The 16,337-nt window shown below is 50.4% G+C and overlaps 2 protein-coding genes across 4 annotated transcripts; both read right to left on the minus strand.

Moving 5' to 3' along the window:
• Nucleotides 1–925: 925 nt before the first annotated feature.
• Nucleotides 926–2,434, minus strand: Nrn1l (neuritin 1 like). The gene is made up of 3 exons (XM_004661679.2): nucleotides 2,203–2,434; nucleotides 1,399–1,531; nucleotides 926–1,262 (listed from the first exon to the last, which is right to left on the minus strand). The coding sequence occupies exons 1-3, from the start codon at nucleotides 2,369–2,371 to the stop codon at nucleotides 977–979; spliced, it is 588 nt and encodes a 195-aa protein (XP_004661736.2). The 5' UTR covers nucleotides 2,372–2,434; the 3' UTR covers nucleotides 926–976.
• Nucleotides 2,435–2,637: 203 nt separating this feature from the next.
• Edc4 (enhancer of mRNA decapping 4) lies at nucleotides 2,638–15,833 on the minus strand. 3 transcript variants are annotated; one of them, XM_045157220.1, is made up of 29 exons: nucleotides 15,590–15,833; nucleotides 13,613–13,769; nucleotides 12,766–12,877; nucleotides 12,367–12,466; nucleotides 11,914–12,103; nucleotides 11,664–11,811; nucleotides 11,476–11,580; nucleotides 10,808–10,917; nucleotides 10,626–10,709; nucleotides 10,462–10,557; nucleotides 10,270–10,372; nucleotides 9,970–10,150; nucleotides 9,801–9,873; nucleotides 9,605–9,696; nucleotides 9,338–9,525; nucleotides 9,138–9,262; nucleotides 8,888–9,041; nucleotides 7,340–7,773; nucleotides 7,156–7,260; nucleotides 6,916–7,068; nucleotides 6,798–6,834; nucleotides 6,489–6,624; nucleotides 6,227–6,382; nucleotides 6,008–6,123; nucleotides 5,754–5,919; nucleotides 4,729–4,915; nucleotides 4,421–4,640; nucleotides 3,450–3,613; nucleotides 2,638–3,201 (listed from the first exon to the last, which is right to left on the minus strand). In XM_045157220.1, the coding sequence occupies exons 1-29, from the start codon at nucleotides 15,669–15,671 to the stop codon at nucleotides 3,009–3,011; spliced, it is 4,167 nt and encodes a 1,388-aa protein (XP_045013155.1). In that variant the 5' UTR covers nucleotides 15,672–15,833; the 3' UTR covers nucleotides 2,638–3,008. The 3 variants fall into 3 exon arrangements, with proteins under 3 accessions (XP_045013155.1, XP_004661737.1, XP_045013161.1); XM_004661680.2 differs by having other exon boundaries at nucleotides 6,489–6,666; nucleotides 15,590–15,832; XM_045157226.1 differs by having other exon boundaries at nucleotides 6,489–6,666; nucleotides 12,367–12,473; nucleotides 15,590–15,832.
• Nucleotides 15,834–16,337: the final 504 nt, after the last annotated feature.

Below are 16,337 nucleotides of genomic sequence, written 5' to 3' on the forward strand. Positions count from 1 at the left end.
AGCAACTCAGGAAGCAGAGGCAGGAGGATCACTGCAAGTCTGAGGTCAGCCTGGTTGACATAGTGAGTTGTAGCCTAGCAAGAACTACATGACAAGACCCTGTCTCAAAAAAAAAAAAAAAAGTCATAGATTGTTAGCTTGGACTAGAATCCCCACTTCTCTTAGGGTTTCTCATGCCCCAGCTTCCACTCATATTAACCTTTGCCCTTCCTCTCACTGGGAAAATAGGGGCTCTGTCCACACCACGAACTTTCATTCTAATGTTCCCAGAATTCTGGGATTCTCATGATTCCACCCTGCAAACAGTTTCTACAGCTTCAGATCCTGTACACTTAGGCAGGCGCTCCCCACTTCTGGAATGGCTCCATTTTGGATAGACTACACTGCAAAAGAGAAGGGGTCTGAGCACCAAGTCTGTCTTGATGGCTGAGGTTCAGCAGTAGGAGGTGCAGATGAAACGTCAGGAGGCTAGAAGCCTGGGAAAGAGGGTGGGTCAGCTGAAATGAGAGGCCACAGCCAGCTGCCACCTCACCTGGCCCCCAGGGGCCAGAATAGGAGTAGGCTGGGATAGGAGTGTGAGGCTGAGAACTACCACCCTTGGACCCCAGCTAGTCCCCCCAGGCTAGGAAGGCAGAGAAGTGCTGTGCATTCCGGTAGATCTTGGGTCTCTGCCTGAGCTCCTAGGACGTGATCTCTCGGGACCTGCAGTGTAATGGAAAGCTTAGTGCTGCCACTGGGAAATGAATGTGTTTGTAAGACTGACTGAGTCCCTTGTGGCCCCTGCCCGCCCATCTCATCCTGAAGATCAGCTTATGGGGGCCTCTGCCCCAGCCAAGCAGGCTTTCAGGGAAGGAGGAGAAGGAAGGAGCTTTAATGCAAATATAAATACCTTTAATGAAAACCATGTACACTCTGCAGAGCCCCCATGAGCTCCAGCACTGGAGGCCCAGGCACTGCTAGCTGGTGGTGTGACTGGTTAGGCCAGAGGTCCCAGGAGGTAGGCAATTGCCAGAGCAGCAGCGAATAATGGGGGTACAGAGGCTGGAGTGGGTTCAGGTGCCATTGCCCGCAATGTCTCCTGGTTGGTTTCTGGGCCAGCACCAGAATCCCTGATGCTCACAGGAGCGCCACACAAAGCATGCAAGTTATTTGGGTGAGGGGCCCGGCGAGATTCTTGCTGCAGTGACTCCCACACAGCAGCAGCCTCCTCAGGGCAGCCTGACAGGACCTGAGAGGCACAGGCATGGAAGTCATTCCAGGACCTGTTAAAGGAATGGGATTGCGGGAGTTAGGGAGAGCAAGGAGGTGTTTGGACTGGGAAGGTATAGGTGTAGCCCCCTACGGTGGTATGGATTAGCCATGCCTCCCACCTACCCACTGCCTCTGACAAGCTAGTACCTGCAGACTGTCTCCAGCTCGCCTCCACGGCCCATTCCATCTCCCAAGCGGATGAGACACTCGGCAAAGCCCTGGTATATGGTGTCACAGCGGTGTGGGCCCTCTGATGCCACAGCAAAGGGAGGTCCAAGGACTAGGGGTGGAGTGGGAATGGACAATGGTTGATAGAATAAGCCTGGATCCATCCACCCGGGTCTTGTTTACCTGGGAGTGCTCTGGGGACATGACTCAGTGAGAAAGGGGTGCCCCAGGGAACTGAAGGGCATGTCTGGGGATCACTCATCTTAAATCCTTTCCACAGGGCCTGGATTGGCATTTACTGGGTCGTATGGGATGTAGGAACACGAAGGAGACACTGTGTCTCAGGAGTGGGCTCCTCCTGAGCTCCTGGGACCCTAGGTCAACGGTGGAGTACTGAGGGTGGGGTCTCAAGATATGGGGTCATAGGCAGAGGGCAGTCCTTCTGTAGCCTGTAAGCTGCATGGCATTCCCACCTCCTCCCTAAAGACAAGTGTCTCAGATTAAGCCAAGCAAAGGGTTGGGGATCAAGCCCAGACCCTCAGAGGAGCTCCAGGATCTATGACCCTTTGAGTTCTGCTAGAGGCCACAGGCTCCCTTTAAAGGGTTGTGGAATTTCTAAGTCTTTTCCTAACTAGACTGTTTGCACCACACTTTCATCCTGACGCCTGACACTTTTTTTCTGGAGCCCTCACCACTGTTACCCTGGCCCTCAGCTTCCACGTCCTATACTCAGCTTGGCCAACTGAGAGGGGTTGCAGCCTGTGCTCAGACTGCCGCACTCACCAAGTGGCAGCAACAGCAACAGCTTCAGGGAACAGGACAGCCGCTGACAGCGGCGGCACCATTGACAGCAGCAGCAGCAACACATCCTCCCTGGCTGTGAGCCTAGTGCCTGTGCTAGCAGCTTGGAGCCCTGCCTGTTAGCCCAGCCCCCAGAGGAAGAGATTACCATTGGATGGGAGCCGGGGGCGGGGCCTGGATCCAGCTGGTGGCCCGCCTTCAGTTCTCGGATTGGCAGAGGAGCAAGGAAGGGCTACTGAGAGCAGAATCACCACCCTGAGAGGCACAGGCTGATGCTGAGCTGACTCTAGGAGCCTTGGTGGATTTGGACAAGCAAGATCAGAGTAGGCAGTTGAAGTGGGTGCTGGGGGGCCCTCAGGGTGGGTTGACTTAGATTTCCCCACAGAAGAAGTTAGACATATCAAAGACACATCAAAATCACACACATACTTCATTTTATTCCAAAAGCTTTTAATTGAATTTCTCAATGTTTTTCAAAAACAAAAAGATCCAAATTGGAGGTAAAAAGGAACATGGAAAATTCAACTCAAGTGGTGTCACGATCCTGGGGTCATGCTTCAGGCATGGCAAGACCCAAGAAAACACAATACCTGCCCTGGGCCTAGCCTAACCCTGCTGGCTACCACAATCTGTAGACCACCATCAGTGTGCTTTGCCCCCAACCTCTAAAATACCAGAGTTTGGAGGCCTGATCAGACAAACAGCAGACATGACCCTGTCTTGGCCTAAGCCTTCCTGCTTGCTGGCCTTCAGTGCCACCACACCACTGTGTAAGATGGGTTTAGCTATTAAGGGAGGCTGGGGGTCACAAGGCCATGCAGCATTAGGCTAAGACGCCTGGCTGCTTTGCCAAGTGAGTTATGTGGCTCAGCCTGCAGAAACTGGAAGAGCTTCTGGCGCACCTGAGCCATGACAGAGCCCATGTGGTCTCGGGTGATGGGGTCACTGTGGTCCAGATGCATCACAGCCTCTTCCAAGTAGCTGGGGATAGAGGAAAAAAAGCACAGGCTACAGTAGGGTGCTAGCAGACAGGAGTGCCCCCTGGTGGCAATGAAACCCAGAGCAACTGATGGTAAAGAAAGCCTCTGAGCCTCAAATAGGAGAGGGTGGAGGAAATGAATGGAGAAAATTAGGGACTCAGGCATGAGTGGGTTTCTGCTTTGAAATGCTCCCTCTCTGTCTCCAACCCCAGTACATATTCTGGTCCAGTCCCTAACTGTTCCACTTACCTGAGCTTGAGATCACTTCTAGTGCCAAGGTCAGATGCCAGCTGTTGGATGAGAGAGAGGAGCACAGGCTGGGAGAGTGGACATGGTGGCTGCCCAAAAACCTGGGCTGGGTCCACAGTTTCACACACATACAGCACCAGGTTGAGATCAGCAGCTGTCAGTGCCTGAAAGCAGAACAAGAACAAGGTAGCAGCATTATACCTGATACCAGGATGGAATACCTGCTTGTCTGAAATGTAGCTTGCGGGCAGAAGACCAGAGTTGGACAAGGTCTACAGAAGGAATGCTAAAGGGACTCAGAAGAATAGGGCTGTATTGTTACTCTAGAAAATCAAATCAGAATTTTTTTTTTTTTTCTGAGAAAGGTAGTTGTGAGGGCTAGAGAAATGGCTTAGCAGTTAAAAGTGCTTGGTACAAAACTTGTGGTCTGGGTTCAATTCCCCAGTACCCATATGAAGCCAGATACATAAAATGGCACATGCATCTGGAGTTCATTTGCCATGGTAGGAGGCCTTGGCACACTGTCTGTCTCCTCTCTCAAATAAAGACACAGGCAGTTTTGAGGCAAGACGGGTTAAGAAGGGATATAGAAAGAGAAAGCAACAGTGGCAATAGTTTAAAAACCAAAGAGGGGGCTAGAGAGATGGCTTAGCGGTTAAACACTTGCTTGTGTAGCCTAAGGACCCCAGTTTGAGGCTCAATTCCCCATGACCCATGTTAGCCAGAAGCACAAGAGTGCGCATGCGTCTGAAGTTCATTTGCCATGACTAGAAGCCCTGGCACACCCATTCTCAGTCTCTCCCCCCTCCTTCTCTCACTCTGTCATTCTCAAATAAATAAATAAAAATAAAATAAATAGAGGACCAGAACCAATACCAGATAGCCTAGAGCCTAACGAGAGAGTGCATTATATGGTGTACGGACCTTGTCAGGAGACAGCTGACCCTTAGTAGGGCTAAATATCGTCATACCTGCTGAAAGGCTTGATTGAGGTGGCCCTGCTGTAGTAATTGCAGGATATGGGCTTGCTGGGCCTGGCAGTCAAGGTGGGCAGAGGGAACAGGTGTACCAGCAGCTGAGCGCATGGCCTGCATGATGCTATTGGTGACAGTGGCCTGTTGTTCCTTGAGTGCCACACTTACTTCACCTTTAACAATGCGTTGTACTTGTGCTAAAATTGACTCCTGCAAGCTACAATAGGAAGTAAGCAGATAAGGTGGATAGGAAGTGGAGTCTGACCCTTCCTAAACTTACCCCTCCCAGAGCCCTGCCCACACACCTGCCCACAGCAACATGTAGCTGATGTTGCACCTCAGCCCGAACACTGCTGGACACTGTGGCTGCCATCTGCTCAGTGGCACTCTGCAGTGTACTGACCAGACCCCGAAGCTGGGCCAGCACAGGCTCCCTGGCCTCTTGTTCACGTGCCTTCCGGTTCTTCATGTGGCTCTCTAGCTGCTGTAAGTCTAAAGGATGAGCACCAGGAACCATAAAAAAAAAAATGGTAGGAAAGACGGATGGAGAGATGGCTTACTAGTTAAGGTGTTTGCTTGTGAAGCCTAAGGACCTAAGTTTAATGTTCCAGGTCCCATGTAAGCCAGATGTACAAGGTGGTGCATGTATCTGAAGTTCATTTGCAATGGCTAGAGGCCCAGGTGTACCCATTCTTCCCCCTGCCCTTTGTCTTAAATATATATATATGTGTATTTTTTTAAGGTAGGGTCTCACTCTAGCTCAGGCTGACCTGGAATTCACTATGTAGTCTCAGGGTGGCCTTGAACTTGCGGCGATCCTCCTACCTCTGCCTCCTGAGTACTGGGATTAAAGGCATGCGGCACTATGCCCAGCTTAAATAAAAATTATTTATTTATTTATTTATTAGAATAAAATGCAGCTTTATTATGATATAGTAAAGAAAGACTAAAGCCATCAGGGAAGAGAATCAAATAGTCCCTCAAAATGATTGAGGGAAAGAAAGGTGGCATAAACATCTTGGTAATAAAATCTCCCACCACAGAAAAAATATTTATTTACTTATTAAGAGACAGAAAGAGAAAGGGGGAGAGAGAGAATGAATGGGCACACCAAGGCCTCTAGCCACTGCAAATGAACTCCAGATATGTGTGCCATCATGTGCATCTGGTTTACATGGGACCTGGAGGATTGAACATGGGTCCTTAGGCTTCTCAGGCATGAGCCTTAACCATTAAGCCATTTCTCCAGCCCCTCCCCCCATAATTTTTTTTTTTAATAGTGGGAAAGTAGCAGTCCACCTACTACCTTGGGTCATGTGACCCGACTTACATTCTTGTGTGCCCAGCCGAAAACTATCATTAATCTGCTGGAACATAGCCTGGCAACTCTTCTCAAAGGCTGGCAGTACCACACTCTGGAAGGCTTCACGGTAGGCAGCCTGCATTGGCCCTTGTAATGTGTCTGCAGCTGCTCGAGCAATGGCATCTGTCAAGTTCTGGGGTATAAGGAGGAGCCAAGTTGAAAGTCTGAGCCAAATCGAGCTTGCCCAGCCATCCCTTCCCCAATCTTGGATCCTATAGCACCTTAGACTTGAGAAGTTTAGAAATATTCTCTTTCATGCTGCCCTCCACAGCTGTGAGCTTGGTAGCCACGGAGTTGCTAAGCTGGCCTGCCACAGGCTCTAGACTTCTGGAGACACCTATGGCACAGGGAAGAAGAGAGGTAGAACCAAGAGAGGAAGCTTGAAGGGATCCCTACTTCCACCTGGCCAACTCAAAAAGAAGTTCCCCTGCAAAACTCACATGGGGGAACCGTCTTCTTGATCTCATCCCTTATGCTGCGCTCCAGCCGCCCAGCCACAGCTGAAGACAGTGCCTGGGACAGCTGCTGCGTCAGCTGCTCCTGCAGTTGCCCACCCCGCTGCTGCCCCTCAGCCAGTGCCCGCTCCAGCCGCCGCTCTGTGTTACAGCTAAGGAACATGCCTGGAGCAAATTCCATACCTACTCCCAAGCCAAGAATGCTGCCCTTGTCCCTGTCATACCATACCACCACCCTTAAGGATACGTTCCTGTTCATGCCGGGTCTCCAGGGCACGTTCTACATGGCCTGTGACAGTGTTCTGCAGGCCTTCAAGCTGGGTACACAGCCGCTGTAGTAGCTCTTCTTGGCTGTGCCGCAGTTCTGCCAGCTCTCTTTGTTGCTGCCAAATTAGTGCTGGCCAGTCCTCAGGGGGCTCTGCCACCTGCCAGTAGCACTGACAACTCATACAATGCCAGTTCCACCTATCTCTACCCTCCAGACCAGGGAATGGCCCAAAGACCCTCCCACTTCCACAGAGAGGGTCCCATGGGGAGAAAGGTGCTCATTCACTACCTGCTGCTCTGTGAGCTGGGACCCCACTGCTGAATTCCTGCCATAGGCAAGAAGCACATCAGTCCATGTCAAGCAGGTTCAAGACCACCCCTATCCCTGGCCTCAGAACCTTCCCTACCCGTCATCCTTCTTGCTTTTTCTCTTGAGCTTGGGTGAAGTCCGAGGGGATCCCTTGGCCTTCCAGTCCTTGGCAGGTAGCCGTGGAGTAGAAATTTTGGTGCCAAAACCTCCTGAGGCAGAGGCAAGGCTGGCCACCTCATCATCATGGTCACTGTAGGAGGAGAGGAAGGAGTAAGGGCCTGCTTACTTGCTGGTTCTCCTTTGTGAAAGGAACAGTATAGTTTAAGGTGGTGCTTGCCTCTGCTCAGCACTGGCATCCTGGCTGTCATGTTGCTGCAGCAGGTGATAAGGTGGTCGGTGGAAAGCCAGGCTTTTGTGCTTTTCCTGGAGGCCATTCCTGGGGCTAAGGGGACAGATCAACTCAGTAGGTTAATTCTGAGGCCTCTCCCACAAGCACATTTCCCCCCTCCAAAGGTTCTTACCTCTCTGCCAGGGTACTACAGGTCTCACGAGTAATGTCAGGTGCTGTAGGCCAGACCTGACTGTCAGGGGTTGCAGCCTCCTGGGTCAAGGCTGCTTCCAGTAGAGAAGGGGTACTATGCCGATCTCCATCCCCAGGGCCTCCATCTAGGCCAAGCTGAGGCCCAAGCTCAGGCCCTGGCCGAGGCCGTGGAGACAGCAGGTGTAGTGCTGAGGCAGCTGAAGCCATACTGTCTGGCTCAAGGCCTTCAGAAGCAGAGGAGCCAAAACCACGGGACAGGGCTTCAGATGCAATTTCAGGGATATCCTGGGACAAGGCAGTGGAAGCTGAAGAGATCACATCAGGGGAACGTGTCCGACTAGGGGAGGCCTGGGGAAGTCCCAGGGGTTCCACTTCCTGCAGCTCTAAGGACAGTGCAGATGCAGCAGTAGATACCTGAGATGGGCCAAAGATTAAAGCTTAAGTGCCAGAAGATGGGTGGGAGAGACACAGAAATGATGCATTGATGTCAGTAGTGATCAGAGACAGTCTAACAGGGAAGGGAGACACAGCTCAAAAACAGGGCCATTGGGGCAGAAGGGATGGCTTAGCAGTTAAGACATTTCCCTGCAAAGCCAAAGAACCCAGGTTCAATTCCCCAGGACCCACATTAGCCAGATGCACAAGGGGGCGCATGTATCTGGAGTTCATTTGCAATGGCTGGAGGCCCTGGTGCACCCATTCATTCATTCTCTCTCTTTTCACTTTCTCTGTCAAATAAATAAATTTTTAAAAATTAAATTGAATTTTAAAAAAAAAAGGCCACAGGGCCAGGGGTGGTGGTGCACGTCTTTAATCCCAGCACTCAGGTGGCAGAGGTACATGGATTGCCATGAGTTCAAGACCACCCTGAGACTACATAGTGAATTCCAGGTCAGCCTGAGCTAGAGTAAGACTACCTTAAAAAAAAAACAACAAAAAAACAGGGCCACAAGCTGGGCATGGTGGCACACACCTTTAATCCCAGCACTGGAGAGGCAGAGGCAGAAGGATACAATTGTGAGTTCAAGGCCAGCCAGGAACTACAAAGTGAGTTCAAGGTCAGCCTGTGCTAGAGTGAAACCCTACCTCAAAAACAAAACAAGGACCTGAGAATTCCAGGTCAGTCTGAGCTAGAGCAAGACTCTACCTTGAAGGAAACAAACAAACAAACAAAAATAAATAAAAACAAACAAACACAAAATAAGGAGCTGGATCTGGTGGCAGAGGTAGGAAGATCACTGAGGGTACATAGTAAATTCCAGGTCTGCCTGGGCTAGAGTGAGACCCTACATCAGAAAAGAAAAACAATTAAAAAAAAAAAAACACAGGCCACAGCTCAGAAGAGGAGGTGGAAAAGGAGGCTGAGAAGAAGCCCTGTAGGGCACATGAAAGCTCCCATAATCTCTGGAGGAAGTAAGGAGCACCTAAGGCAAAGCAGTCAGCAGAAAAAGTAAGTGGCATAAGATGTTGCCAATCTTCTCTGCTGCCTCCACCAGCTACCCAGCACTTCACATTCATATACACATACCTGCCCAGGCCCCTTGGGAGTTAATTTGTCAGCTGGACCTGGGAGCAATCCAGGCAGGAGGTTGCGCGGGCTTGTCTGCAGGTTGCTGTTGTTGTTTATTGCCAGACTGCCATCCAACTGTAACTTAGGGCTCAAGGTCAGCTCTTCAGGTGGCCTAGAGTCAGGGAGGTAGATGTATTAGCAGCCATAGCTTGTCACAAACAATGTGACATTAGACTCTGCCATCAACCAGCTCTGACCTTAGCTTTACCTGGGCAAGGAGGGGTCCATGGCTGAAGCGCTGCTCACAGCAGACACAGCTGTCAGAGAGCTACTGCTGCTGCTGCTGCTGCTGCTACTGCTGCTGCTGCTGCTATTGCTAGGAGATGCAGTGATCTGGGGAGATCCAGAAAATGAGGACTGTGTCCTGTGAGTGAAACATTCACAAGTCCCTCTACCCTGAGGGGGTACCTGCTGCAGGGAAGCAGTGGGTGTCATGAATGCATCAGGTGTCATCAACTTAGGTTTGGTCTCACTGCTCAGGCTGAGAAAGTCAGCGGGGGCAGGCAGTTCCACAATGCGTCGGAGGTCAGGTTGGGAGCCATGAGCAGCTGACCCCAAGCCTTCAGAGCCCAATTCTGGTCGAGACTCTCCAAATGCTGTAAGGAAAGCAGCCATTTCAGTAAGAGCTCAGACACCCATCAGTATAATCGGCTTTCCTCTCAACCCCTTACTCACCAAAGTCTTCATGGGTAGGGTGGGTGGGGAGTGGAGCAACCACATCAGGGTTCAGCTGTGGCTGGAAGCGGATCTGCACATCCTGCAGTGCCCTACAGGGAAAGAATGGACCGATCAGAATGCTCAAAGGAGCCAAGGCCAGTGAGATATGCAGGGACACAGGCAGAGTAAGAGTGGGCCTCCCTGACACACTCACTTAGTATGCACACAGAAGAGCTTGATGAGCACTCCAGCTGCAGATTCCATGGCACCAGCTCCGTGAGTACTCTCTGAAAGGACAGTGTGGATCATTAAACCCCTGGCTTACACTGTGCCTTGGAACCCTCCACATACCAACATATAGACCTCAGCCTGGGGCAGCTCACCAGCCCCCAGGCTGTCATTCTCTTCCTCAGCAGGCAGCACCTCAGTATGCCGCAGCCGGCAGCGACTCACAACCTGGACTCCAAAGCTCAGCACTGGGTGGGTGAGTAAGAATTCTGAGATGGAACTGAAGCAAGCACGGCCCTCCTCCTGGTTCTGCAGCAGCTCCATCACGTAGAGGACCTGCATGAGGATGCCATCCCTAGCTGAGCTCAGAGGCTATGAGGACTGTGGTGATTTCATACAACCCTGCTTTTCCCAGCAACACCAGTTCTCCTCAGTGTACTCCTGTGGCAACCTACCTTCCGTTGTACATCACTAAGAATCAGATACTCTGCTGAGAGGTCCAAGCAAACCTTGAGGCTGGGGGGCACACTCCCTGAGCTGAATATATCTGGAGAGAAGCTAGGAGCCAAACAGACTGAGTAAGAATGAGATTTCAAAGAAGCCATATCTACCCTTCCACTCTCAATCAGTCTCACAGCTCTACTCACCGAATGGTCTGCAGGCAGGTCCAGGACACTGTGCACCACATCTTCAGCTCCTGATTCTGGTCAGCACCAGTAATGAGGAACCTCCAGAAAGGGACCCTACAAAACAACAAGGTTACCTAGGACATCCAGCTAAGAGCCCACTCTTTGCTTGCCCACTCACTCACTCAGGATCTTGTTTCTTATGGTTGTCACAGAACAGGAGGCAGGAGAGGGGTCGCCCATCATGAGGCTTCCATTCATGCAGACACCTGTATGCAGGCAAATGGGGGGGCCTTAATGAATGATCTGGTCACCATTTTGGGTACAGCACAGAGATATGATCCTGTTTCTTTAGGCCTTGCCTTACCTTGGTTCATCTTGACCTTCAATGTAGATTTGCCAGAACTTGACAAAGCCATCATGGCTTGCAGTAGCCAGGACAGTCCCATCAGGGGAAAGGGCACCTTCACTAAGGCACTGGGAAGAACCCAAAGAGCTCTGGTTTACCTCCTGATCAAAGGTGGGAATGACCTTTTCCCAAATGAAGATAGAAGTGAATTGGACTAACCTCCAGTGAACTCCCATAGCTGTGAGACTAAATAAATAGGGGGAGCCTGGGCTACAGCAACACCCTACCTCAAAAAACATAATAAGTAAATAAATGGAGAGTGCTACAAAGAAATCCAGACTTGCCTGCAAAGCTAAGTTAAAAGTAAACTGTAGCTGGGCGTGGTGGTGCACACCTTTAATCCCAGCACTTAGGAAGCCAGGTTAGGAGGATCGCTGTCAGTTTGAGGCCAGTCTGAGAGGACTACGCAGCGAATTCCAGGTCAGCCTGCACTACATTGAGACCCTACCTCAAAAAAAAAAAAAAGAAAAAGAAGAAAACTGTAAAGGTGAGGTACAATGTATGCTCAAGGGCCCCACTGGTATTGGCAGAGTACTGATAAAGCCACCTGGGTAGCATAGATACAGGGAATAGATGAAAGGCATATGAAGAAGGGAGACCAGAGAGGCAATCAGTTGTAGGCCTACCGTGCTATGGCCTTTTACCACTATGAAGCCCTGCTTGATTTGGCTGACATCCACAGGCCAGGTGCTATGGCTGGAGCGGAGCATGTCCAGGTCCCACACCTCAGCCTAGAGTTACAGGGAGGTGAATATTCAGCTTGTGTGTGCAACATGGCAGCTCTGTTGCCTCTGTCATCACTCAGTCCCCTCACCCGGTCTTCATGCAACAGGGCCACCGTTGGGCTGCTCTCCTCACAGCAGTCTTCACTCTCCTCAGGGATGAAGGGGCACCAGATGATCCTCCGGAAGTGGTTCAGGGGCGTGCCTTCAGGCTGCCGGATGTGGACTAAGATCTCTTCTCTAAGTAGAGTGTTAAGGGCTAGACAGGTGGATGAAAATGATGTGTCTGACAGCTCCAGCTCCACCCACCCTTCTTCAGTCCCCATGCCTAGGAATGGATACTGAATTTTGCCCTTAATTAGAGCCAAGCGCCACACAAAAAGGTTGCCTGCTTCATCCAGGCAGGCCAGTTGTGGAGAGTTGAGGTGTGCAAAGGCCAGATCAGCCACACTGCCTGTGAAGCCCTTAAGCAGAGTCCGCTCTGAAGTGCTGACACTGATCACACGTACCATTGCCGAGCCATTGTTGGCAGCTGGAATGGGGAGAGTGGGGGTCATTAGCAAGCACCCAGGTCCAGGCAGCAGCAAAGGAGCCCTGCCCTTCCACCTGCCTCACTGCTATCATCAGTCTCAAATTTGGTTTCTGGCCCAATTCCCCAAGTTCTGGGAGACACTAGAGAAGCCTGGACAAGCTTTCTATTGTATCCCTACAGTGTGAGTGGGCTGAGTAGCCTGACACTAAGCATGCACCTCTGGGGCTTCTAGCAGAACACTTCCTCCTCTTCCCTGTCCTTACCCCGAATGGCGTAGGCCAAGAAGGAGTTAGACACAGCAATCAGGTTGCCATAGTAGTATTTCTGTTCCCAGTCATACTTGGCGACAGGCTGGATTTTCACCTGAGAACTCAAAGTGAGGAAAGTTGAAGAAGCTAAGGGATGTAATAACTTCCCCAAGGTCTAGGTAATACGTAACAATCCTAGGGATAGGAGAGGCCACACATACAAGCCAAGCACCCACTGAAATCTCCCAAACCAGATTTCCACACAGGTCTGGGAGCCAACACTGGCTTTCTAAAAATAAGGCACATTATTTGTCAAGGTGGTTCTTATAGGCACTGGCCACCATGCATGCGAGTGAAGGGAGAGGGTAAGTATGCTCCCATACACTATGCATTCCACAGAATCCTGGTACCCACCTTGTTGCTCCCCCGTGCCTTGCTTGAAATGCTAGAATCACTACTGGCCACAATTTCCACCTCCTTGGCCAAAATCCCAATGCAAGTAGAGCTGTCATCTCCAGAGAGGCAACTGGAGGGAAGATGCACAAAGCTTGTCTCTTTTTTCACAAAAAAGGCTCAGTGAGGGCTGGAGAGATGGCTCAATGGTTACAGCACTTGCCTGAAAAGCCTAAGGACCCAGATCCAATTCCCTAGTACCCATATAAGCCAGATGCACAAGACAGCACACATACATCTGGAGGCCCTGGTGTGCCCATTCTCTGTCTCTCACTCCAATAAATAGATTAAATATCTTTAAAAAAAAAAAAAGAAAGAAATAATAAGCTGGGCGTGGTGGCACACACCTTTAATCCCAGCATTTTGGAGGCAGAAATAGGAGGATTGCCATGAATTTAAGGCCACCCTGAGATGACATAGTGAATTCCAGGTCAGCCTGGGCTAGAGTGAGACCCTACCTTGGGGGGGGGGGGGAAGGCTCAATGAAGCATTAGGAGGATGTGGTCATCTGGTAAAGATGGCCATTCCCATATTCCCAGTTCTCTTTAGTCCACTAATCCCACACATAATTCCCCCTGTTCACTTCCTTTCTGGAAAATTAAGTCAATTCCATTTCATACTAGGCACCCAGGCCAAGTTGTTAGCTTGTCCTTCATGCTCATCTTAGTGTAAGCCCAATGTGGTTAAGTGGTCTGCCCCAGATTATCCAGAAAAGCAGCAGCACAGGCTACTAACCCTTCTCACCCTGATCTCATGTCTTTATCTAAAACAGAAGCATCACTGTCACTTCTATTTCCCAGACACTCACATGACTTGCTTCTCCTGCAGGTTAATGGGTGGCATGGTCCGTACACCAGGTTTGCTTGTTGAGGCACCATCACCTGAGCTGAGGGGGTCTGGTACCAGGAGTCCATTGAGGTCCCCATTGTAGGCACTGGATGGCCTCTGGCTCTCTGTACTGGGACCTGGGGACAGAAAGGGACACCCCGACAAATTTGCTCCATCTACCACTAGCCTCTCCTCCTCAGAACTTCCCTCCAGATCACGAGGTGCTCTAGGAGCACTCAACTAAGCACATCATGTTCATGGGAGAGAGGGCCCTTTGTTAATATCGAATTATCATTTGATAAATGTGAGTACATGCCAGGACCAAGGATGAACATGAGGGGAGGGGTACAAACCACCAAAGACCGTCTGATGGTCTAGAGTGACAGCACAGTGGCAGAGTGCTTGCCTATCATGCGTTAAGGCTCTGGGTTCAATCCTCAATACTAGAAAGAAAAGAAAAGAAAAACAAAAAAACAAAACAAAAAAAAAAAAAAAAAAAACTCCAGGGCTGGAGGGATGGCATAGCAGTGAAGGCATGTGCCTGCAAAGCCAAAGGACCCAGGTTAGATTACCCAGGACCCACATAAGCCAGATGCACAAGGTGGTGCAAGCATATGGAATTTGTTTGCAGTAGCTGAAGGCCCAGACATGACCATTCTCTATCTATGCCCCTCAAATAAATAAATAAAGGAGTAATGAAAAAAGCTACTCTAGGCCACTTCACTAGGATTGGTGACACCTTAGCAGTAGCTAAGTAATGAGCTGACTACTTTCCCTTCCAAGTAGCCTACCACAAAAATAAGCAAACAGCAGGCCCAAACTGTACACAGTTAGCCATGCCAGGCTCTACCAAATCCCAGTAGAGTATAAGCTTCTCAGTCAACAATGATTATGAGAAACACAAACCCAACTCATAAGTAAAGGAAACATATTTTCCAGGTGCAGGGCAAAGGGCCCAGTGGTTTCAGACAGCAGATGGACTGTCTCAGTGTATGGGTTAGCTAACCCCAGCCAGACTGAGCCACTGTGCACTCATACCACTGTCACCAGTTAGTTCTTCAAGCAATACACCTTTCCAGAGATATGTGCATCTGCTTTCACACATGCTATTTCCTTTTCTGAATATATGCCTTTACATAGGTGCCTGAGTGCCTTTCCTGACACCCAAGCTCCTGTCCATGTTATAAGACCTAGCCTAGTCTCCTCTCTCAGACCTCCACTCTACATCTGCACCTCCCTCCCCAACCTGCCCTCCCCAATTTCTATCAAAGTACCAAAACAACCCTCTTTTACAATGACAAAATTATCTTATAATCCTGTTAGCTGTCTTCAGGGTTCTTTCCTGCCAAGAGTAGTCCTAAGGTATCATTAGAAGCCCAAGTAAAATATGAATATGAATAAATACAACACAGTGGGTTTGCAGATGTTTAGGACCTAATCCAATCAGATCCAAGCACTCCGTGATTTGAAAGAAAACAGAATTAGGCTAGACACCTTTCTCCAGAAAATCAGTTTGAGCAAGTGGGGTCTGCATTTCAGAGGGATGGACAAGACGCTCTTCAGCATAACGCTTAACTCTAGGTCTAGAACTAGATACAGAGTTCTCACCAGGCCTTGGAACCATTGGCAAAAGGGTAAGGGCGCTGGGCCAGTTGCAAGAGCACTAGTCTTTAGGACCAAGAAACCAGAAGGACCAGGTGGATTCAGAGGTGTTGCTGCAGCATTAGCCGAGATACTGAAGGAAGGAGGTAGAATGGTCTGGCACGAGATAGGGAGGGGTAGCACCCAGGGGTCTGCGCCATTCTCTGTGTACGGTCTGGGATCTACGATTCTGACTCCTGTCCTCCCTGACGACCCGGGAAGATCCAAAGAGGTCTCAGGGGTCTCCTTCAGACCCACGTTGCCCGTCGGTCTCCTTATCAAGAGCCCACATCCTGCATCCCATCTCCCCTCTCACCCCCTGTGGGCCGGTCCAGCTTGAGAATGTCCCGCAGGTGCTGCGTGGCGTCCTCGATGTCGATGCTCGCGCAGGAGGCCATGGGCCCAGCCTCGGGCGTCCCGCAAGCACGACGTTAGCTTCGCTGCCGCCGCGCACTATAGAGCCTCGGCTAACCTCGACAGGACCAGATAGGAGGACGCCGGTCACTACTCTCCGTCAACCCGCAGCTCGCAAACCGCCGCCTATGCTGCGTCCCCAAGCCCCGCCAACCCCACCAACCGCCTCCACTTCCGGTCCCTACGGACCTTCGCTCCCGGAACCTACGACGGGCAGAGAATAAAGGTTCCGGGCTCTAGGAAACCCAGGTTCCTACCCCAGCCATTCTCATCAGTGCAGCTCATCCCAAATCAGAAAGGTCACAGAAGTTACTTCAAGAACGAGCAAGTGTAAATGTGCATGCAAAGCACTGGGCTGCCTAAGCCCTAATATGTTGGGGCACTCGACTTAGGGAGGCACGCTCTATGAACTCTGAATAGCCCTAGAACGAGACCAATTTTGCCATCCCGGTTGCAGCTTTTCAGGCACTGAAGGAGGTGAATTCATAGATGTTTTCTTTCTCAGGAAGTAGGTTAAAATAAGCAAGGTTAGAGACCTGAGAGGCCAACAGGCCCAAGAATTGCAAGGGCAGGGGAGATAGTTCCTTCCACAGACAGTGATTGTTTGCTACTGTTCCCCTGTATTCCCTTAATCCCATGACAACCTTAGG

This window comes from Jaculus jaculus, chromosome 1 (assembly GCF_020740685.1).
Source record: "Jaculus jaculus isolate mJacJac1 chromosome 1, mJacJac1.mat.Y.cur, whole genome shotgun sequence".
NCBI classification, from domain to species: domain Eukaryota; kingdom Metazoa; phylum Chordata; class Mammalia; order Rodentia; family Dipodidae; genus Jaculus; species Jaculus jaculus.

What these genes read in the sequence shown, in the direction of transcription:
- Edc4 (XM_004661680.2), bottom strand. Translation starts at nt 15,671, where the DNA reads ATGGCCTCCTGCGCGAGCATCGACATCGAGGACGCCACGCAGCACCTG. An exon ending in TGGTAAAAGGCCATAGCACG is followed by an intron (nt 10,918 to 11,475) that starts GTAGGCCTACAA and finishes GGTTCTTCCCAG; the next exon opens with TGCCTTAGTGAAGGTGCCCT. An exon ending in CATAAGAAACAAGATCCTGA is followed by an intron (nt 10,558 to 10,625) that starts GTGAGTGAGTGG and finishes GTTGTTTTGTAG; the next exon opens with GGTCCCTTTCTGGAGGTTCC.
- Nrn1l (XM_004661679.2), bottom strand. Translation starts at nt 2,371, where the DNA reads ATGGTAATCTCTTCCTCTGGGGGCTGGGCTAACAGGCAGGGCTCCAAG. An exon ending in GTTGCTGTTGCTGCCACTTG is followed by an intron (nt 1,532 to 2,202) that starts GTGAGTGCGGCA and finishes CTCCACCCCTAG; the next exon opens with TCCTTGGACCTCCCTTTGCT. An exon ending in GAGCTGGAGACAGTCTGCAG is followed by an intron (nt 1,263 to 1,398) that starts GTACTAGCTTGT and finishes TTCCTTTAACAG; the next exon opens with GTCCTGGAATGACTTCCATG.